This window comes from Cyprinus carpio, chromosome A22 (genome assembly GCF_018340385.1).
Source record: "Cyprinus carpio isolate SPL01 chromosome A22, ASM1834038v1, whole genome shotgun sequence".
Taxonomy (NCBI): Eukaryota; Metazoa; Chordata; class Actinopteri; order Cypriniformes; family Cyprinidae; genus Cyprinus; species Cyprinus carpio.
This window is the reverse complement of record NC_056593.1, coordinates 2,966,153-2,985,506: the sequence shown is the minus strand read 5'-3', so window position 1 is coordinate 2,985,506 and position 19,354 is coordinate 2,966,153. Positions and strand designations below refer to the sequence as shown.

The 19,354-nt window shown below is 38.2% G+C and overlaps 4 protein-coding genes across 6 annotated transcripts; 3 read left to right on the top strand and 1 right to left on the bottom strand.

Moving 5' to 3' along the window:
- The first annotated feature begins 1,716 nt into the window (after positions 1–1,716).
- On the top strand, positions 1,717–5,204 carry LOC122134951 (deoxyribonuclease gamma-like). Its single transcript, XM_042712286.1, has 4 exons — positions 1,717–1,822; positions 2,101–2,203; positions 4,115–4,227; positions 4,538–5,204. The coding sequence occupies exons 1-4, from the start codon at positions 1,717–1,719 to the stop codon at positions 4,672–4,674; spliced, it is 459 nt and encodes a 152-aa protein (XP_042568220.1). The 3' UTR covers positions 4,675–5,204.
- A 393-nt stretch (positions 5,205–5,597) lies between these two features.
- Positions 5,598–6,910, bottom strand: LOC109066480 (translation machinery-associated protein 7). Its single transcript, XM_019083511.2, has 4 exons — positions 6,779–6,910; positions 6,411–6,466; positions 6,208–6,295; positions 5,598–6,123 (listed from the first exon to the last, which is right to left on the bottom strand). The coding sequence occupies exons 1-4, from the start codon at positions 6,792–6,794 to the stop codon at positions 6,089–6,091; spliced, it is 195 nt and encodes a 64-aa protein (XP_018939056.1). The 5' UTR covers positions 6,795–6,910; the 3' UTR covers positions 5,598–6,088.
- On the top strand, positions 6,803–10,848 carry LOC109066479 (mitochondrial potassium channel-like). 3 transcript variants are annotated; one of them, XM_019083509.2, is made up of 4 exons: positions 6,803–6,916; positions 8,464–8,822; positions 9,040–9,204; positions 9,950–10,848. In XM_019083509.2, the coding sequence occupies exons 2-4, from the start codon at positions 8,508–8,510 to the stop codon at positions 10,727–10,729; spliced, it is 1,260 nt and encodes a 419-aa protein (XP_018939054.1). In that variant the 5' UTR covers positions 6,803–6,916; positions 8,464–8,507; the 3' UTR covers positions 10,730–10,848. The 3 variants fall into 3 exon arrangements, with proteins under 3 accessions (XP_018939054.1, XP_018939053.1, XP_018939052.1); XM_019083508.2 differs by lacking the exon at positions 6,803–6,916 and adding an exon at positions 7,003–7,269; XM_019083507.2 differs by lacking the exon at positions 6,803–6,916 and adding an exon at positions 7,005–7,254.
- A 263-nt stretch (positions 10,849–11,111) lies between these two features.
- LOC109050926 (DNA replication licensing factor mcm2-like) lies at positions 11,112–18,658 on the top strand. Its single transcript, XM_042711685.1, has 16 exons — positions 11,112–11,303; positions 11,960–12,144; positions 12,404–12,576; positions 12,679–12,951; positions 13,036–13,255; positions 13,405–13,612; positions 14,011–14,145; positions 14,890–15,081; positions 15,172–15,265; positions 15,352–15,602; positions 15,752–15,878; positions 16,071–16,183; positions 16,640–16,882; positions 17,580–17,762; positions 17,877–18,032; positions 18,143–18,658. Exons 1-16 carry the CDS (start codon positions 11,298–11,300, stop codon positions 18,251–18,253), a joined length of 2,670 nt encoding a protein of 889 aa, XP_042567619.1. The 5' UTR covers positions 11,112–11,297; the 3' UTR covers positions 18,254–18,658.
- The last annotated feature ends 696 nt before the right edge of the window (positions 18,659–19,354 follow it).

Here is a 19,354-nt window from a genome sequence, read left to right as displayed (position 1 = left end):
TCTTTCAGTCTTTAATCTTTATCTTAATTTGTACCATTTAAAAACACCACAGATTCAAGAAAGGTTCTCGTGTTTTTAGATTCCTACCACGTAGTTTGGCATTTAAATTTAGAATATTCTAATATATATAAATAGAAAAAGCACCAATACACTGCAATAAATAAATAAAAAAAGTATTCTTTCTTGGCTGACAAAAATAATCAAAAATAAAGAAAAAGAATCTTAAAGGGGTCATATGATACTGCTAAAAAGAACATTATTTAGTGTATTTGGTGTAATACAATGTGCTTATGCAGTTTAAGGTTCAAAAAAACAGTAAACAGTCCTCATCCTCCATAAAATGCGCAGCACACATCTGAATATTTGGGTTGGACTATTCTGAAACAGTGTTGAAATACAACTTAACCACTGATTTCTAGTCATGTCCTCTTTTGGAAGAACAAACAAAGTTTAACTTCAACGAAACACACAGCGACTCCACAACATGGCAGCTGCAGCAACAGAGAGAATAAAAGTTGCGACTTCTTTCTTTGTGTGAACATCTGGGCGGTGTTATGCAAATCTTCCCACATACTGACGTAGAGATAAAGAATATCTCTTTAGATTTGAGACTTTAGTCTTTGCAGCTTTACAGATCTCCTTTATGCACCTAGAGCTTGTAACACTCCAAAGAGAAAGGAAAAATTGAAATCACATCATATGACCCCTTTAATACAAATGTAAAACAAGATAATTCTTCTTCTTTTAAGCAAAAACTAACAAAATTTTTATACATTTCTCAGAAAATAAGACTTTATTCAACAGTCACATTGCTTCTCAAGTAAATGTATCTTGATTCAAGAAGGTTTAGATATTTATACCAGAAAACAAGTTTTTTTATTTTTATTTTTTTGCAGTGTGAGAATCAAACAAGCTTCTTGTGTTTTTATATTCCTGCTATTTCGTAAATTATTCTAAAAATATATGCTTTTTGCCTTGAATGTAAAATAAATAAATAAATAAATAAAAATCCTCTCAGTCACACCCACAAACTGGAAACATGGAAATGAAGGCCCCAAACTTTCTCTGCTTGTGTGTTGAATGAGATGGAATGTGAAAACTCTTTGTTTAAATCCACAACATTGTATTTAAACTACAGCCATTGTCACAAATAAGGTTTCGGATGGGGGTGTTATTTTCCCGACAGATTGTTGTACATAATGTTTCTTGTTTAGTCAAACTGCTGCTTTCATCCGGTTGCATTTGTGAATGAATATAGACATGTTCCTCAATCTTGGTTTAGAATTTCAATTTCCTTCTACATGAGATCAAATTGACAATTTTTTTTTTTTTAGACAAAATTAAACACATTTAAGCTTTTTTTTTTTTTTTTACCATTTCAAGAAGAGATTATCTTGTCTGGTGATCTTAAACTCTTACTAAACAGCTCTGGCAACTCCCGAAACAGGTTTTTCAGCTTGTTATTGCTTTAAAAAGAATCAGCAACAGCTTTCTAAGAAAAGAAGAAAGAGTATTTCGCTTTGTTTGTTGACAACTGCATGATAAAGTCTCTCATGAATGTATAAACGTCATGACTGCTGTAGGCATGGCCAGAAATGAGCTCTATTATTATATTTGTCATTCCATGTATTTTTGCATTGTCATTTTGAGCATTAGTTTCATTGAAAGTGCCATTATAAATCACTAATTTGGTTTCCTTCATGTTCAACAGGCATCATGAAGGTCGCCGCTTTCGACATCCAGAAATTTGGGAAATCAGAACTCTCAGATGCGTTTGTGCTTAAAACCCTGATCAAGGTGAGGCCCATCCACACCTACAAAGGTGAAACATCACATTTGACAGTAAACTTCCTCTTGAATGAGTCTATTACATGAGATTTATCTTAATGTCTGATAATCCTTCTGGAGAGGAGCTGCTTGTGCGATACTATGACACTGATGGGTTTGTGTTTTCGTCGCTCCCTTTCTTCAGATTGTGTCACGCTATGACATCATCGTTATTCTTGAATTTCTTTCCTCGAAGAGCTGAATAAATGAATCAAATGGGTGTGTTTTTTTCTTGGAAACCCCCGTTTTTACATGACAGAAGTAATCACGACTGACTGCTCATCAACAGGTTCAACAAGACGCATCATTACACCTTGGAGATCAGCACACGCCTGGGAAGAGGAAACTACAAGGAACAGTTTATGTTCCTTTACAGGTAACGGTGACATTTTGAAGATGTAGCAGACACTTTAAGTCAGGGGAGATGCCTTTTTGAATTTTTAATGGATGAAAACGATGCTGCAGCAAACACACAACACTCCCTAACATTTCAGTTTGGTTAGTTTTTGGAAACCAAAAAAGAATGTTCTCTGCAGATTCGTTTGGAAACCAAAAAAGAACGTTCTCTGCAGATTCTTTTGGAAAACAAAAAAAGAACGTTCTCTGCAGATTCGTTTGGAAACCAAAAAAGAACGTTCTCTGCAGATTCTTTTGGAAAACAAAAAAGAACGTTCTCTGCAGATTCTTTTGGAAAACAAAAAAGAACGTTCACTGCAGATTCGTTCGGAAACCAAAAAAGAACGTTCTCTGCAGATTCGTTCGGAAACCAAAAAAGAAAGTTTACAGACCATTGCAGGGAGTTGTTTTGCGATAACTTAAAAGGAACCTATACAGAACGTTCCATAATGATTGTTTGGAGGTTTTATTTTTATAATCAGGAATGTTCCCAGAACGCTCTGGGAACCAAATTGTTAGCTGGGTGTTGGCTGTAAGGGAGAGCGGGGTAAAATAAGCCACTTTTTACTTTTGTGGACCTCAAGATAAGGGAAAATAAGGGAAAAGTACAGTGAAAATATCTAAAGTAATTTCAGGATACTTCCTATCATTTTAAATTATTAGACTGTATCCATGACAAAGGGTTCTAAAAATATGGCTTCTTATAAAAAAGTTTTCCTGTGGCTTAGGGGTCAGTTGATCCAAGTCAGTGGGTAAGATGCACCATCTGGGTGTAAACCGACCATCTGACTGAATCTGATTCAAACCCATCTGAAATTTCAATGATAATTTGCCCCAAATGTCCTTTTATAAAATGTCATTTTTTTCTTACAGCTAACTTAAACAATATAAAGGCAATCAAATGAAGTTTACTTTTTAATATTTGTTTGCATTTCTGAAAAAAATATGTTGAACACCAAAGTTGTAACCTTCCCAAAAAAAAAAAAAAAAAAAAAAAAAAAAAAAAAAAAAAACAGACTAAACAGAGTGTGTGTTGGGCAAAATTAAATACAAACTGAATTAGAATGAAGGAATAAACGTCACTGAAAAGATTCGTCATGGTAGCTTTTCTGTAATATCAAACAGACCATCAGGGAATACAGGTGGAAAGATATATATGATTATAATGTGATTGAAAACTATAAAAAACTACAAATAATATGTATATACTACACTCAACTAGTTGTGTCATACCAGTTTATACTTAACTTCAGTGCTTTGTGGAAAATACTGGCTCAATTTAACGCACAGCTGCCATTTTTGAAAAAAAAAAAAATAATAAAACAAAATAAAAACTAGCTATCTTATTAATTCAGGCTAATATTTAGCTAAATGTTTTGCATGGTCTTATGTTGCTAAATCACCTATAAACATCATAAATATTTTTAGACCCTGATAAATTTTTTTTTGATGCAACAGTCATTACATATGTTACGCTAAATTTTTACTTTGACAAGCCAAAATCAGTTTTGTTTTTACTTCAGAGGTTTCATCTTTTCACAGTCTGACAGAAATTATGGGTGGTGCCAAAATATATGGTCACATGACAGTAAAAGTGTACAGTTGCCAAGTTACAGTGGGTGGCTCAACTTACCCCAATCTCCCTTATAGAGGTAGAGCACACATAATTTTAACAACTCACTTTGTTTTGTGGTGTTTTTGAAAATGTTTCTTAAGATCAGACAGAGGGTAATAAAAGGTCATAAAAACTAATTTATTAATGTATTAGCACAAAAACATTGTGCAAACATTACAGGTGGACCTCAGGGGAAATAAAGGTTTAAATAAGCTATATAAAGACTAACCCTTCAAGTTGTTGTAACTACAATACATGCTTGTTTTAAATATAAAGGAATGACCTGGTGGATTTGGTTGTGTCTTACCAATACCAAGACCATCAGTCTGGAGATGAAGATGCTTTTGCCAGAGAACCATATGTTCTGCGATTCAAATGTCATAAAACAGGTAAAGTACAACATATTATCACGTGTAACATCATGGGTGAAAGAACCTCATGATTTTGGTACATTAATGCACGATGCAGTGTAATTTTACTGGCCCTGTCTTTGAATTTATGCTGCAAGGAAATGTTTTTCTGTGTTTTGTTTCCTTGTATTGTGTAGTAACTCAATTCCCAGTTTACGCAGCTGACAGTGAAAAACAAATGTCTAAGTAATTTACATTAATCGCCAGGTTGTGCTACAAAAGAAGTTTTTTGAGAAAAATTATAAAAAATAGCTATTATTTGTGTTTATTTGTGTTCATGTCTCAGCAGTGTTGAAAGATTTGGTGCTGATGCCCGTCCACACCAAGCCTGAAGATTCAGTGAAGGAACTTGACAAACTGTATGACATGTTTCAAAATGTGAAGATGAAACGGAAGACTGATGTAAAACATTATACACAACTATAATACCTTTATGACAGTCAGCCATTGGTTGAGACAAAAATTGCTGAAAATGTATGCCAACAAAGATGCTGATGAGTTTGTTTCTTCATTGGAACGGAGTTGGCATTGCATTACTTTCTCACCAATGGATGCCCTGCAGTGAATGGGTGCCGTCAGAATAAGAGTCCAAACAGCTGATACAAACATCACAGGAATCCACACCACTCCAGTCCGTCAGTTAAAAGTCTTGTGAAGTCAAAAGCTGTGTTTGTCTCCTCCAATGATAAAGTCCATCCCCTGCAGTCCTCTCACATCAAAATCTGTTTAGAACTGTTTTTGCTTGTAAATGGGGCTAAATCTGTGCATATTTCTCTCCTGATTCAGATGAGATCACTTTTTCACTGGTGAAAGCAATATTACGGATAAAGGAATTTGAAGTGGTTTAAGTAAAAACACCTTTATGATGGATGTTTCTTACAAACCGCATTTGACTTTACAAGACGTGAATTGTTGGACTTGAGTGGTGTGGATTAGTTATGTTTTTATCAGCTGTTTGGACTCTAATTCTGATGGCACCCATTCACTGCAGAGCATCCATTGCTGAGAAAGTGATGCAATGCTACATTTCTCCAAATCTGATGAAGTAGCAAACTCATTTACATCTCGGATGGCCTGAGTGTAAACACATTTTAATTTTAAATTAATTATTAAGGAGTGACAAGAGCTTCCACTGATCAGCCAGCACTAGAAACAACAACACTTATGACCGGTAATTAATCACAGTGTAAAAACAAACCAATATGACTTTGAGTCACTCATTCATGTGACCTGTTCATGCTCAGGATCGTGGTATACAAAGACGACATGCTGAAACCCGTTGTTCCCAATTTTGAAAACCGTTCAACTTCCAGAAGGCCTACAAACTGAAAGAAGAGGATGTAAACGAATCATTTGAACTGATATTTAATCACATTTACCATAAAGACACGAGCTATTACCGAACTGTAGCTTACAAAGTTCTTCTATTCTTCTTAAACCCAGATCGAATGTCTTCACAGGCGCCGAAAGCGAGTGACCGCTATCCAGCAGAAGACAAAAAAGCAGCTTAAACGTAAAGAGCAGCTCGATGACTAATAATACATAACAAAAAATAAACGATAACATCACATTTTTGAGTTTAAGATGAACAAATATGATATTTTGACGGAACATTGGTGGACCAATGCGATTGTTTGCATGAGACTGAAATGTTTCAATGCTGTAGTTATTTCTCATGAGCTCTGACTGTTTCACAAAGACATTAAACATCCAAAAAAAAAAAAAACAATCACAAAAAACATTACTCCACAAGAGAAATATAAACTAACAAAAACATAATTTCGGACCCAAATCGTGAGTTGGTGGTTTAAACGGCACGCAAATACACACTGAAACATATTCATTTCTTCCCAGACTTCTTGATTCCACCTCCAGCTGCGGAAAGAAAACAAAACAATTGCTTTTTGTGTGGAAGAAAAACTCAGAAACTAGATTGTTTGGTGGCTTTATGTCTCCTACTTAAAGGTCCTTTTCCAGCAGCCTTGGCTTTCAACTGCTCCATTGCTTTCTGCTCCTCTTTCTGTTTCTGTTTAAAAGCCATGTCCTCCTGTAGGAATGGATGAAGCATTATTATTTCTGAATTTCCCTGGTCATAACTTCACTCTAAGCAGCTCATATACTGTCCAGAAACTGTAGAAACACTCAAGCAGAAGTGCACTTACGTCGTCCATATCCTTCGACTGCTTTTTGGGAGCCTTGAGGGGTTTCTTTTTACCTCCTGCATAAATATTTGGAAACCATTATGACATCAATGCATCTGACAAAAATATTTAATATGCACATGTATTAAAATTAAACTAATTTTCACTGTAACATTAAAAGGGACACCAACACACTCATTAAAATGTATTAATACGGCTAATGCTGCTAGCATAGTGAATATAAAGATTAATAACCGACAAGTTTACAGAATGTAACGTCAAAGACACGTGGGAGAAAAAAATCGTATCTTCTCGTTTTTATTCTATACTGCGTTCTACTACGTAATGAAACGGTCTTTGTATTTTATTTCAGTTTGTTTTATTCGTACCTTCTCTTCCAGACATGCTGCTCAGATTATTTAGCGAACGCTTTTTCCGCGCTTTCAGGACCCCAGCAGTTACCCGGATGTAGTGTTCCCGTCAAGTGCCTGTTGAATCTTGGCGAATCGGTTCGTTCGAACGGTACGGTAAGTGGATCATAAGCTAATTTTATTCGTTCGAGTCTTGCAGTTCCTAGAAAAATCGGACACGTTTTTCCCCACAATCTTATAATCTCCCCGCCGTTGTTTGTTTTGGTTAATGCTATAAAAAACTAAATCTTATAGTCGAGTGCTTTACATACGATTTGCGAATCGATTCAATTGAATCGTTAAAAAAGAACAGAGCCAGTGCCTGAAAGAAATGCTCTCGTGCCGCAGGATGATGACATTTCAGGAAACTAGACAGATATTTTATAAACTATACAGTCTGTAAACATGAAAAATAACTGACCCGAGCAGAAACGCCACGAAACGGAGAATCGCCGGTATGAATTTTGTTGGTTAGTGTCCTGAAATCAATTCAGAAGTGTAAACATTGTTTGCCGATTCATTCATCAGCTCGACAATCGGTTTAAGAATTAATAATAACAGTTTCGGGACCAATACACATGTAACAGCAACATCACTTTAAACCTAATTATATTTCTGTCTAATTCACTTGTAAATGCCCGAAATGGACAACTTTAATTCATGTTGTGTTACTGTCTTTCAAACATGCAAACTGAATCCGGAACTATTTTAAAGTAAATGTCATATTTAGTCTAGATTTATCATTGTTAGTCTCTCTGTTTTATGTATTTGCTCCTTTAACCCTTCAACTGTCACCCCCATTTTTTAAAATAGGCATTAAAGTGCACTATCCGAACTTAAATTGTTGTAATTTATGAACACTTTGGAATATAGACCTAAGGTTGGTCTCTTTTTAAAGAAGAAAATTAGCAGATTTTGGCAAAAGTGGAATTTTTTCTAAAAATTTAAGTATCAAAAAGGTATAGAAGTTTAAATATACTGTAAATAAAATGCGCTATATTAATTTTATTTTATTTATTATAAATATTTTACATAACAAGTTTTACTCTAAAATTTGTATAAAATTAAAGCCTTGTGTCTAAATAAGTTTTGTTCCAAATTTGAAGTTAATATGAAAAAAAAAATGAGGTTCCTGTGAGATTCCTGTGCCACTGGGAGCCATCAAAACTCCTCTGAATTTTGTTTAATGAATTTTTCTCTAGATTTCTCTGTCAATTTTACATCTGTCTCAAAAATCACTATCACCAAATATGGAATCCTGAGACTCAGAAATTTCCAATGATATGTTTGTTGCCAAGATTATAAAAAGTTTTGATTTTAAAAGACCGTAATGCATTTTGTAATATGACACTTGACACTGCCCACTAAGGGGGAGGAGACCGCCATAAGATTTTAAAAGTACCATTTCCATGGTAACCCATTGTCCGATTTCAAAATGGTTTTCACAGGATGAATCTTGAGCTTCTAAGCTTTCAAATGATATATAATTTTTGATGATTTACTAAAAGATTTTAAAAAAAAAAGAGTCCCAAGCGTCCCACAGGTGGGACAGTGACAGTTAAACAAGTTTTGCCAATGCATAAACATCATCTGTATTTTGATGTATCACTGATACCACCTTATGAATCATCTCATGGAGTTTATATTTTATATTATGTTCACAGCTTGCATTTTTGACGTGCGTCGGCTCCACATATGAGGCTCTTCAATGAGGTTCAGAGGGAACACTGTATTTCCAAGCGGCTCCATGTGTCTCTACCGACACCAGGTGTCCGGTCCGGTCCAGAGGAACCTCCACAGACGTTACTGCACCCAGCAGCAAGGTCCCAAAGATGAGCCGAATAAAATTACATCTGTTAAGGAGCGCACGGCGTCCGTGTTAACATATGCAGGAGAGCTGGGAAGGCAGTGGGGACGAAATGCGGTGAAAACCGCAACAGTGAGCGTCAACTACTGGTGGGAGAGATATGAGGCGTTTGTCGGGCTTAATGAAGTCCGAGATGCTCAGTCCAATGTCACAGAGGTAATGTATGACAGTTCATTATTCGGATGCACAATCATGCATCCGAATATCCATTAGTTATTGGCACCTGTGGTGGCCAACCGTATTTTAATGGGGGCTACCATGTAGACCCACCCCTGCCTCTCAATCGGATTACGGTTGACAAAAATCAGTGCATGCAAACTACTGTTAGATGCATTTAAATGTGAGTATAATCTGGATTATGTTTTGCTGCCAGGCCGAAAAGGCCTTTATGGTCGCCAGAGGAATCGTCAGAGAAGCTCACGCCAGCCTGGAGGCTCTCCAAGTTCGGCTGAAGGAAGTGAGGGACCGTTTGGACCGCGTGTCACGTGAAGAAGCACATTATTTAGAGTTAGCCACACTGGAACATAAGTTACTGCAGGTGAGGTCGACCTAGTAACGTATATATGAAGGGCTGGGAGCGATATGGACAAGTTTTTCATGTTAGTCGATATCGATAATTATTTCACTCCTAAAGTGAATGTTGTACAAACCTGGTTGTTAATTGTGGTTTTAAACTACTCTTTATGGTCAGAACACATTTTTACACTTTTCCAATCATTTTTCCTTAAAATAAATATCTTAATAGAAAAAAGTAATAATAATAATTTCTGCATGTTCTAATGAGTGATATCGTTTCAAATCATGGATCAGGTTTGTGTTGCCTGACTTTGATGACGTGCATCTTCAACAGCGTTTGCAGTGCAGGCTCCAATTTTAATATTTTATTATTGTCTATTAAACATTTTTAATTATATCACATTTTTTATCTCTTAGAAATGTACATTTGACAGTTGCTTGAGTTACGAAGCAGGTGTAAATTTATGTTCGTTGTCAAAAACAGTAACATTTTAACAACCTTGTTTCTACATGGTGAAATTTAATTATTCTGACTGAGTTTTATTAAAATTACCCATTGGTCTTCCATAATAGCATACATTTAGATCATGATAACCAGTTAAAACCACACATACAGCACCTCAATACCATGGTAAAAATATCAACAATATTTTTATTATTCTTCATTAAAAAAAACAGTAGTGTAAATCCATGGTAAATTAATGGCGATTTGTAGATTGAAAAGCCTTCTGATTGTACCTACCCTTTAACGTTTTTGTCATTTACAGGAAGAACGGCGTCTCAGGACGGCTTATGAGAACGCAGAAGAAGGCGAGCGTGAGAAGTTTGCGCTCTTCTCTGCTGCCGTGCGAGGGAGCCACGAGAAAGAGCGGACCAGGGCTGAACGTACCAAAAACTGGTCCGTTATTGGGTCGGTGTTGGGCGCTGTCATTGGGGTGATGGGTTCGACTTACATAAACCGGGTACGTTTGCAGGAACTCAAGAGCTTGTTGCTGGAGGCCCAGAAGGGACCGGTGAGTCTTCAGGAAGCCATCAAGGTCCAGGCCAGCATGCACAAAACGCAACAAGATGAACTCCGCAACCTCATCGACTCACTCAGGATGGCTTTGAAAGGCAGCGGAAAAGATGTGAAAACAATCAAACCGGCGTTTGTCCCGCTAGCAGCTGCCGCCGTCCCGACTTCTGCATCCAGTGCTTCAGAAGAAGCGATTCGAGAGATTCTCCAACACAGCCAAAGAGCCCAAGGGCTCATTGAAAGCCTAAAACCACAGCTGGAGCAGCTGGAGGAGAACGTCGGCAAGGTTGGGACCGAGTTGCAGGCGGTCAAGACGACCCTTCAGTACCGTCCCGCGGAGAAGCCAGTCATTCAAACCCGAGACGCGCAGCTTTTTGTATGCGATACAGAGGCAGTCGTTCAAGGCCTCGGTCAAACGGAGAAAAGACTGGAGGCGCAGATCTACAAAACAAGTCAATACAATACATTCCTGACCTGTGCTGCGTTTGCTGTGACCGTTCCAGTTCTGTACATATTGTTGAGAGGTACTTGAAAAGTATGCAGACAGTGTGCACTTTAGGGGCCGATTAATACACTAGAGAATAATGTAACTAAAGAGTGCAATTTATTGTCCAAGGCTGTAAAAGATTGATTAAATATTGTCAATACTAAGTTTCTTTGTTGTATGTGCATTCTTTGTGTACTTTTAATTCTTAGTACTAAATCAAATAACATGCTGTACTAAAGAACGTGATAATTTAAATTATACTCGTTCCACACGTGTACAAATAAATACACACAGTTTGGCACTAATGTGAGTCTTCACTGTAGTTCGGACTGATTATTTTATTTAACACAAAATGTGAACATTATCTATTCTACTGCTTTGTGTAGTTTTTTTCTATCGAGCTCCGCCCCCTTTCACGCGTCAAACCAATGAACGTTCAGCTCGGAACGACGTGGTTGCCACCGAACCAATCACAGCGCTCAGACGCTCTCTCTCGATACATATTCAAAGCGCTTCGCGCGCTTTGTGGTCACGTGGAGCATTTCGCGCGAAAAAAACTTACCGGGAAAAACTAGTTTACAGGCTTGCTGCTGTCGAAGACGGACGTGAGAAGATGGCGGTGAGTGTATTTCTGTATAATATTATCTTTATGTAAATAGATTATTTAAACGATAGTTCAGATATGTTTTAAAGTATTTTAAGCTTGCAAACCTGTTCGAAATTATGCGTGCATCTAGTGACGTTAAAATATAATGATCTTTATTACAATAAATTCAATGTAATAAACATTAACAAATGTGCGTTGTGATCTCAATTCGGTTTTTGTAATATATAGTTTAGTTACATCAAATCTTTGATTAGAACAAAAAATGTTTACTATATAAATATGATAGAAATGTGTGGTTTTAACTTGACTAAAAATCGACATATATTCATATAAATATATTAAGATTAGTGTCTGTTGAAGAGTTATGCAAGCATAAAAAAAGGTCCCACGTGGTTAAAACTAGTTTCTTTGTTGTGATTCAGTTACAAGTTACAACTGACTTTTCTTAAATAATGTGATTGTAGAGATTCAGTGTGTAACACATTGGCAGATTGACAGGTCTGTTTTTCAGAAGTAATGAGATACTTGGTTTCAGTGTTATTCAGTTATTTCAGTATTGTTACCTCAGCTTGATCTAGTTACACTTGTGCATTTTCCTCATTGACTTTTGGCATTTCTCCTTAAATTCTTGTATAAAGATTTTTGACATTTGTTTTGTTCCCAAACAGGATTCATCAGAGTCGTTTCACATGGCCACCAGCCCCAGTCGTGGCTCGCGGCGGGGTGACCTGACCTCCAGCCCCGGCCGAGATCTGCCCCCGTTTGAGGACGAGTCCGAGGGGCTTCTGGGAGACAGTATTCCTGATGAGGAGGACGGAGACGGAGAAGAGCTGATCGGAGATGGGATGGAGAGGTGAGAGACTGGGCTTCTGATGGTAGGCATATTTATGAAGGCTTGCAGATAATAACAAAAAAACAAGCTATTAATGGCTTACCCAGTTGCAGCAACTTTGTGCTGGTTTCCAAGGGTATGACTGTTTTGTTCACTTGATTTCACGGGATGAAAACGGTGCTTTAAATGCAAATGATTAATGCAATATTCCAATTTTCATAACGTTAACTTTGGATGAAAACACAGCTAGCAAGTTAAATTTTTTACTGTATTTTTGCAGAGACTACCGTGTCATCCCGGAACTGGACCGTTACGAAGCGGAGGGTCTGGATGAGGATGAGGATCTCAGTGAACTATCTCCCGGTGCTCGGGCGGAAGCCGAAGCGGCCATGAGACGACGCGACCGAGAACAGGGCCTTGGTATGGGCCGCATCGGACGTGGACTTCTGTACGGTGGGTGCTCTAGTCATCAAAAAATAATTGTACCGCAAGCCACTTAAGGGAAAAGTCTTTAAGCTATAGTGTAAACCTTAATTGTGATTCTGCGATGGACAGACAGTGAAGACGAGGACGACAAACGACCCACGAAGAGGCAGCGGGTTCTCGCGGAGAGGGCAGCTGAGGGCGTCGCGATCGATGGCGAGGATGAAGAGATGATCGAAAGCATTGAGAACCTGGAGGACATGAAGGGCCACACGGTCAGGGAGTGGGTTTCGATGGCCGCCCCGCGACTGGAGATCTACCACCGCTTCAAGAACTTCCTGCGCACACACGTGGATGAGCACGGACACAACGTCTTCAAAGAGCGCATCAGCGATATGTGCAAAGGTGGGAGGCGGACGGTCGTCTGGGAAAACGGAGTAATATAGTCCAGACGCGTTGATTCGACTTGATACTTTCCGATTTTTACAGAAAATAAGGAGAGTTTACTGGTGAACTATGAAGAGCTGGCATCTCGGGAGCACGTGCTGGCGTATTTTCTGCCGGAGGCTCCTGCCGAGATGCTGAAGATCTTCGACGAAGCCGCCAAAGAGGTGGTGCTTGCAATGTACCCCAAATACGACAGAATTGCACATGAAATCCACGTCCGCATCGGCAACCTGCCATTGGTGGAAGAACTTCGATCTCTCAGGTACGAACAATTTCATGTCTTTTGTTTTTTTTAATGCATTTTAGACACACAATGCACAGCTGTGATCTCTCTTGTGAGTTTTTCAGAAAATATTTATAAAAAGTTTATTTTATTTTTTTTTTAAATTGAATTTTTTTTTTTTTTTTCAGGCAACTTCACCTGAACCAGTTGATCCGCACCAGTGGTGTGGTGACCAGCTGCACTGGAGTTCTGCCGCAGCTCGGTATGGTGAAATACAACTGTAACAAGTGTAACTTCATCTTGGGACCCTTCTTCCAGTCCCAGAACCAGGAGGTGAAGCCAGGCTCCTGTCCCGAGTGTCAGTCACTCGGTCCGTTTGACATCAACATGGAGCAGGTGCGTGAGTTAAACATTTCTGTGCGATTTGCTGGTTGAGTATTAATGTATCTTGAAATTTCTAAAGAAAATGGGTTTAACCATTTATTTTTCTATTGATTAAAACAAAACTAAAGACCATTTTTCAGAGATTTATATATTTTTTTTTATCTGATCCAAACAAAATTTAACAGTTGGTAATTAATCAACCTTAAATCCTGCTTGTTCAATAATAAAACAATACATTTCATAAAAAAAATTGCATCCTTGCTTATCTACTTATGTAAATGTGCTCTTAAGAGCACAGCTTTTGCCATCTCGTTTTTGCCGTTTGTTGCCATAGCAGCAGAAAGCAAATGTTTCTCTCTTTTTTTTTTTTTTTTTCTTCTGATGTTAACGAAGGTTCTTGCCTTTCACAGACCGTGTACCAGAACTACCAGCGTATCACCATCCAGGAGAGTCCTGGCAAAGTCGCGGCGGGCCGCCTGCCTCGCTCCAAAGACGCCATCCTGCTGGCCGACTTGGTGGACACCTGCAAACCCGGAGACGAAATTGTGAGTCAAAAGACACTGATGAAAACATTTAGCAAATCCCCTTTAATGAACAAGCTTGACCTGCACTGATTTATCCCAACCATTAAAGACAACGGCGCAAGACGATGCTTTGGATGAAGGTCACTGTTAATTTAGGAATTTTAGCCATCAAACATCTTGACTTGTCTTAAAATATAAATAAAATAATAAATTCTGTAAAACTGAATTATATTCAAATAAGTAATACATGCCCCCAAATATGTCAATTCGGACCTGAAAATATAAAACAAATTTGTGCTGTCACTAAAAATATATAATATAAATATAAGTAATATTTATCTACAATAGAGACCCTAAATGTGAATTGATATTTTATTTCTTACTATATAACATTTAAAGTAATACTTAAATATGTATGTCTAAATAAAATATAATTCTCCAAAAGTATATTATGTTTGCTGGAGCGACACAAGAAATGCATCTTTTTAAAATGTTTGTTATAATAGCTAAATCTAATATTCAAGGAAAGTATGCCCATCTAAGTGTTTGTATATTTTTCCACACCATTTATAAGGCTTAAATATATATTTAAATAAAATACGGCCTGCAATAATGAATTATTATTTTGGCTGGAGTAAGTAATATTCAAGCAAAATATGTTGTTCTAAATGTGTATTTCTTTATATTTTCCACTATATAACATTGCAAGTAAGACTTGAATTTATATTTAAATGCTGTGTGTCCTCAAATGGTTTGTTTTTGCAGGAGCTCACAGGAATCTACCACAACAACTACGACGGCTCTCTCAACATGGCTAACGGCTTCCCTGTCTTCGCTACTGTAATCCTGGCCAATCACATCGCCCGTAAGGATGAGGGCGTGGCCGTGGCGGAGCTCACTGATGAAGACATCAAAGCCATCATGGCGCTGTCCAAAGACGAGCGCATCGGAGAACGGGTGAGCGATGGTCACACATCAACGTTTGAGCTTGAACTTCTGAGGATATCATAAAGTTTCCCCAGATTGAGGTTAATTTTCCTACTACAGATTTTCGCAAGTATTGGTCCATCCATCTATGGGCATGAGGACATCAAACGCGGTCTGGCGCTTGCTCTGTTTGGCGGAGAAGCCAAGAATCCAGGTATCCTGCTCATGCTCTTTCACAACTGTTCATTTACACGTCCGAGTCCTTTTAGTTGCTCAGTTCTCTTCTGGCGCCCTCAACAGGTGGGAAGCACAAAGTGCGTGGTGATATTAACGTTCTCCTTTGTGGAGATCCTGGCACAGCCAAGTCCCAGTTCCTAAAGTACATCGAGAAGGTTGCGAGTCGCGCGGTCTTCACTACAGGTCAGGTCTCTCCCCCCCTCTCCATGACGGCTTACGTGCAACGTCATCCCGTGAGTCGAGAGTGGACGCTGGAGGCGGGAGCGCTGGTGCTGGCGGACCGAGGTGTCTGCCTCATTGATGAGTTTGATAAGGTGAGCGTACGTTAAAATTGGTGGTGTGTGTTGAGTTGGGAATGGTTTGTAGCTTTAAAGAAGTTTTTGATGCACTATTCCACCAATTTTTGGACCAACAATATTTTAGGTGAATACTTAACTGAACCTGTTTTTTCTTAATTTTTTAGATGAATGATCAGGACAGAACCAGCATCCATGAGGCCATGGAGCAGCAGAGCATCTCCATTTCTAAAGCTGGGATTGTCACATCACTGCAGGCTCGCTGCACTGTCATGGCTGCCGCCAATCCTATCGGTGCGTTCTGGGAGAGTTTTAATGAAAGTCTAAATGAGGGTCATAACTTCAATTTTGCCATCGGCACTTCGAGAGTTGTATGTTAATCTAAAGCACAGTCATGTTCTTAATTACTTTCTGCTGGACTAAAAGTTGCAGCCAAGTTTTTGGCAGCAGTAATTTTTCTTATGAAAGTTTTCTTTCTCTTGAAAGGTGGGCGTTATGACCCGTCGCTCACGTTCTCGGAAAACGTGGACCTGACAGAGCCCATCATTTCTCGATTTGACATTCTGTGCGTTGTAAGAGACACCGTCGACCCTGTGCAGGTAAGTCTGTTGATGTCTTAGGGGCGTTAACACAGTGTTTTCAACTGAAAATGTTACATTTTATACATTTTGGCCGTTCATTTAATCATCAACAGCATTTTGGGGGCCTGAAGATGTGAACATTATAAAACAGGTTTTCAAAGGGAAGGTTTTGGAAAACTAAACGGTTATCATCTCTGTGTAAACTACAGAAACACAAGTTTGTGAAAACTGATGTGTTTAGTCTATAGGTACATGCACAGGTGTGTATCGCCAACTACTGGCATGGCATGCATAATACAGGATTTTTAGCCATTTTCACAGATCCGTGTAAACTGGGATCATTTTGACAACTTTGTCGTCTGTACACAACTTTTTAAAAAGGCTAACTTTTCCATTTTTTAGTACATTGTTGTCGTGTAAACATATTCTGCCCGAGCTTTGCCCATCTCTTTACCCATAATTCTGTTTGGTTAAGATGAGATGCTGGCACGCTTTGTGGTGGGCAGCCACATCAAACATCACCCGAGCAACAAAGAAGGGGGCGTGGCCAGTCTAGAGGAGGTGGTGCTGCCAAACACCTTCGATGTCCCACCAATCCCTCAGGAGTTGCTCAGGAAGTACATCATGTATGCGAAAGAACGCGTGCGACCCAAACTCAATCAGATGGACCAGGACAAGGTGGCCCGAATTTACAGCGAGCTTCGAAAAGAGTCTATGGTAAGAGTCACATTTGAAGCCAAAGGCAATTTTAAGAAGTTCCACCATTTTTCAGACCAATCTGCGTTGTTGTTTTTTTTTTCCAAGATGTGCACAGTAAATGCATCTGTCTGGGTTTAGTTATCGCTGAAATGTCATCAACTGTTTTATATTTTTAAACTATTGTAATCTCTACTTATTAAAGAAGCTTGTTTCTGTCATTAAATAAGTAATTATGACTCATTCACTTTTTTTTTAGTATTGCGAGTTTATATCCAGCAATTTCAAGCTATAAATTTGCAGTTCTGTCAGAATTCTGAGTTTATATTGAGGAAAAAGAGTTGTGAAATGTAAATTCACAAAATTCATAGTTTATAACTTTCTATTGTGAGATATAAACTCTCAATTGAGCGTGAAAGTGGAAATTACCTTAATTTTTTTATGTTGGAAAAAACAAGCTTCTATAACTTGCTGCCAAGAAATGTGAAAATGTAAAAACAAGTATAACTGGGGTGTTTTTATTGTTTTACATTGCGACTGTCAAAAATAGTCTATGGTGAGAATAACTTTTGAAGCTAAAGACCATTTTAAGAAGTTCCACCATTTTTCAGGCCATTCTTCAGGTTTTTTTCCCCCCAAAATGCGCACAGAAAATGCTTTCATCTGGGAATAGTTATCAATGAAATGTCAGCTAGTAATCATGTATGTTGTCTTGCAGGCTACGGGAAGTATCCCAATCACTGTGCGTCACATAGAGTCCATGATCCGCATGGCCGAGGCACACGCCCGCATGCATCTGCGGGACTATGTGCTGGAGGACGACGTGAACATGGCCATCCGTGTCATGCTGGAAAGCTTCATCGACACGCAGAAGTTCAGCGTAATGAGGAGCATGCGGAAGGTGAGCAAACTGATCTGGCATCGGTTTCCATCTGCGCATGTCTTGCGACTGCAAGGATTCTGTCTCTTCCTGCTTAAGTTGGTAACTGAAGTCACATTTATTGCATTTCTACAGACGTTCGCGCGATATCTGGCCTTCAGACGAGACAACAACGAGCTGTTGCTCTTCATCCTAAAGCAACTGATTTCTGAGCAAGTCGCATATCAGCGCAACCGTTACGGAGCCCAGCAGGACACCATCGAGATTCTTGAGAAGGATCTGATGGACAAGGTATCTAATAGATGTTTAAATCGAAAAGTCCACACAAGTACTATACTACAGAGATATTACACGTGTCATTTGCGAATTTGAGTTGTAACGCCGCCTTTTTTTGTCTTTAGGCCCGACAGATAAACATCCACAACCTGTCTGCGTTTTACAACAGCGACCTGTTCCGCTCGAACAAATTCTCCCACGACGCCAAGAAAAAGCTCATCGCACAGCAGTTCTAGGCATTCGTTATGGATTTGTTCGCAAGGAGTTGCGTAGAATCCCTTGGACTTGTATATATTCCGTCATGCGGTTGTCGGAGCAGCTGTTGCCTGGATTGAATGTTGTTTCTGGTCCTTAAATGAACTTGTTACCGTAGTCATTCCAGTTGTTGTGATCTGCTTGGCTGATGCTGTGAGATGAAGTCATTCTTGAAATTTCTCTAGTGTCAGTTTTGCAGAAGTACTGCATTTATCGAATTTGTTGTGTAAAAAAAAAAAAAAAAACTTTTGTACGGTTTATGTTCTGAACAATTAATCTTAAGATGTGTATGTACTTGACTGCTTTGAATTATTATAGTAGTGTTATCTCTACTCAAAGAAGCTTGTTTGCACCCATGAATAAAAATATAAAAAATGTAATTGCAACTATATCACAGTTCAGTTTCTTTCCTTAGAATTTCAAGTTTATATCTCGCAGGTGTAAGTTATAAACTTTTTCCTCAAAATTCTGAGTTTACTTGTCACAAAAATGCCGTTGTTTTTTCTTTGTCTGAATTTGTATATTGCAATTTTGATTTTCCCTCAGAAATCTGTTTACATTTCGAAATTCGGACTTTCTTCCTCAGAATTACGAGTTCACGTTGCGAGGGAATTGTAAGATGTAAACTTTAAATTGTGAGGTTAAACTTGCAGTTCTAAGAAAACTTCGAATTGTGAGAAATAAAGCGCCATAAATTGAACATAAACAGTTGCTGTTCCGTTTTTTTGTTTTGCGGTAACAAAGCTCGCGAAAACTACCGAAAGCTAATAACAAAAAAAAAAAAAAACTTTTGTACGGTTTATGTTCTGAACAATTAATCTTAAGATGTGTATGTAATTGATGCTTTGAATTATTATAGTAGTGTTATCTCTACTTGAAGCTTGTTTGCACCCGTCAATAAAAATATAAAAAAACTGTAATTGCAATTATTTCAGTTCAGTTTTCTTTCCTTAGAATTTCAAGTTTATATCTCGCAGGTGTAAAATTATAAACTTAAAAATCTGACTTTTTCTCAAAATTCAGAGTTTGCTTTGTCACAAAAAAGCTTTTTTTTCTCTTCTGAATTTGATATTGCAATTTTG

Bases quoted from the DNA above. Each gene is read 5' to 3' on its own strand.
- LOC122134951 (XM_042712286.1), top strand. From the start codon at position 1,717: ATGAAGGTCGCCGCTTTCGACATCCAGAAATTTGGGAAATCAGAACTC. The intron at 1,823-2,100 runs GTGAAACATCAC...GTAATCACGACT, and splicing joins GCCCATCCACACCTACAAAG to GACTGCTCATCAACAGGTTC. The intron at 2,204-4,114 runs GTAACGGTGACA...TTAAATATAAAG, and splicing joins CAGTTTATGTTCCTTTACAG to GAATGACCTGGTGGATTTGG.
- LOC109066480 (XM_019083511.2), bottom strand. The intron at 6,296-6,410 runs GTAAGTGCACTT...CCATTCCTACAG, and splicing joins AGTCGAAGGATATGGACGAC to GAGGACATGGCTTTTAAACA. The intron at 6,124-6,207 runs GTAGGAGACATA...TTCTTTCCGCAG, and splicing joins TGCTGGAAAAGGACCTTTAA to CTGGAGGTGGAATCAAGAAG.
- LOC109066479 (XM_019083509.2), top strand. From the start codon at position 8,508: ATGAGGTTCAGAGGGAACACTGTATTTCCAAGCGGCTCCATGTGTCTC. The intron at 8,823-9,039 runs GTAATGTATGAC...TTTTGCTGCCAG, and splicing joins CTCAGTCCAATGTCACAGAG to GCCGAAAAGGCCTTTATGGT. The intron at 9,205-9,949 runs GTGAGGTCGACC...TGTCATTTACAG, and splicing joins TGGAACATAAGTTACTGCAG to GAAGAACGGCGTCTCAGGAC.
- LOC109050926 (XM_042711685.1), top strand. The intron at 12,952-13,035 runs GTGGGAGGCGGA...CGATTTTTACAG, and splicing joins CATCAGCGATATGTGCAAAG to AAAATAAGGAGAGTTTACTG. The intron at 17,763-17,876 runs GTGAGCAAACTG...GCATTTCTACAG, and splicing joins TAATGAGGAGCATGCGGAAG to ACGTTCGCGCGATATCTGGC.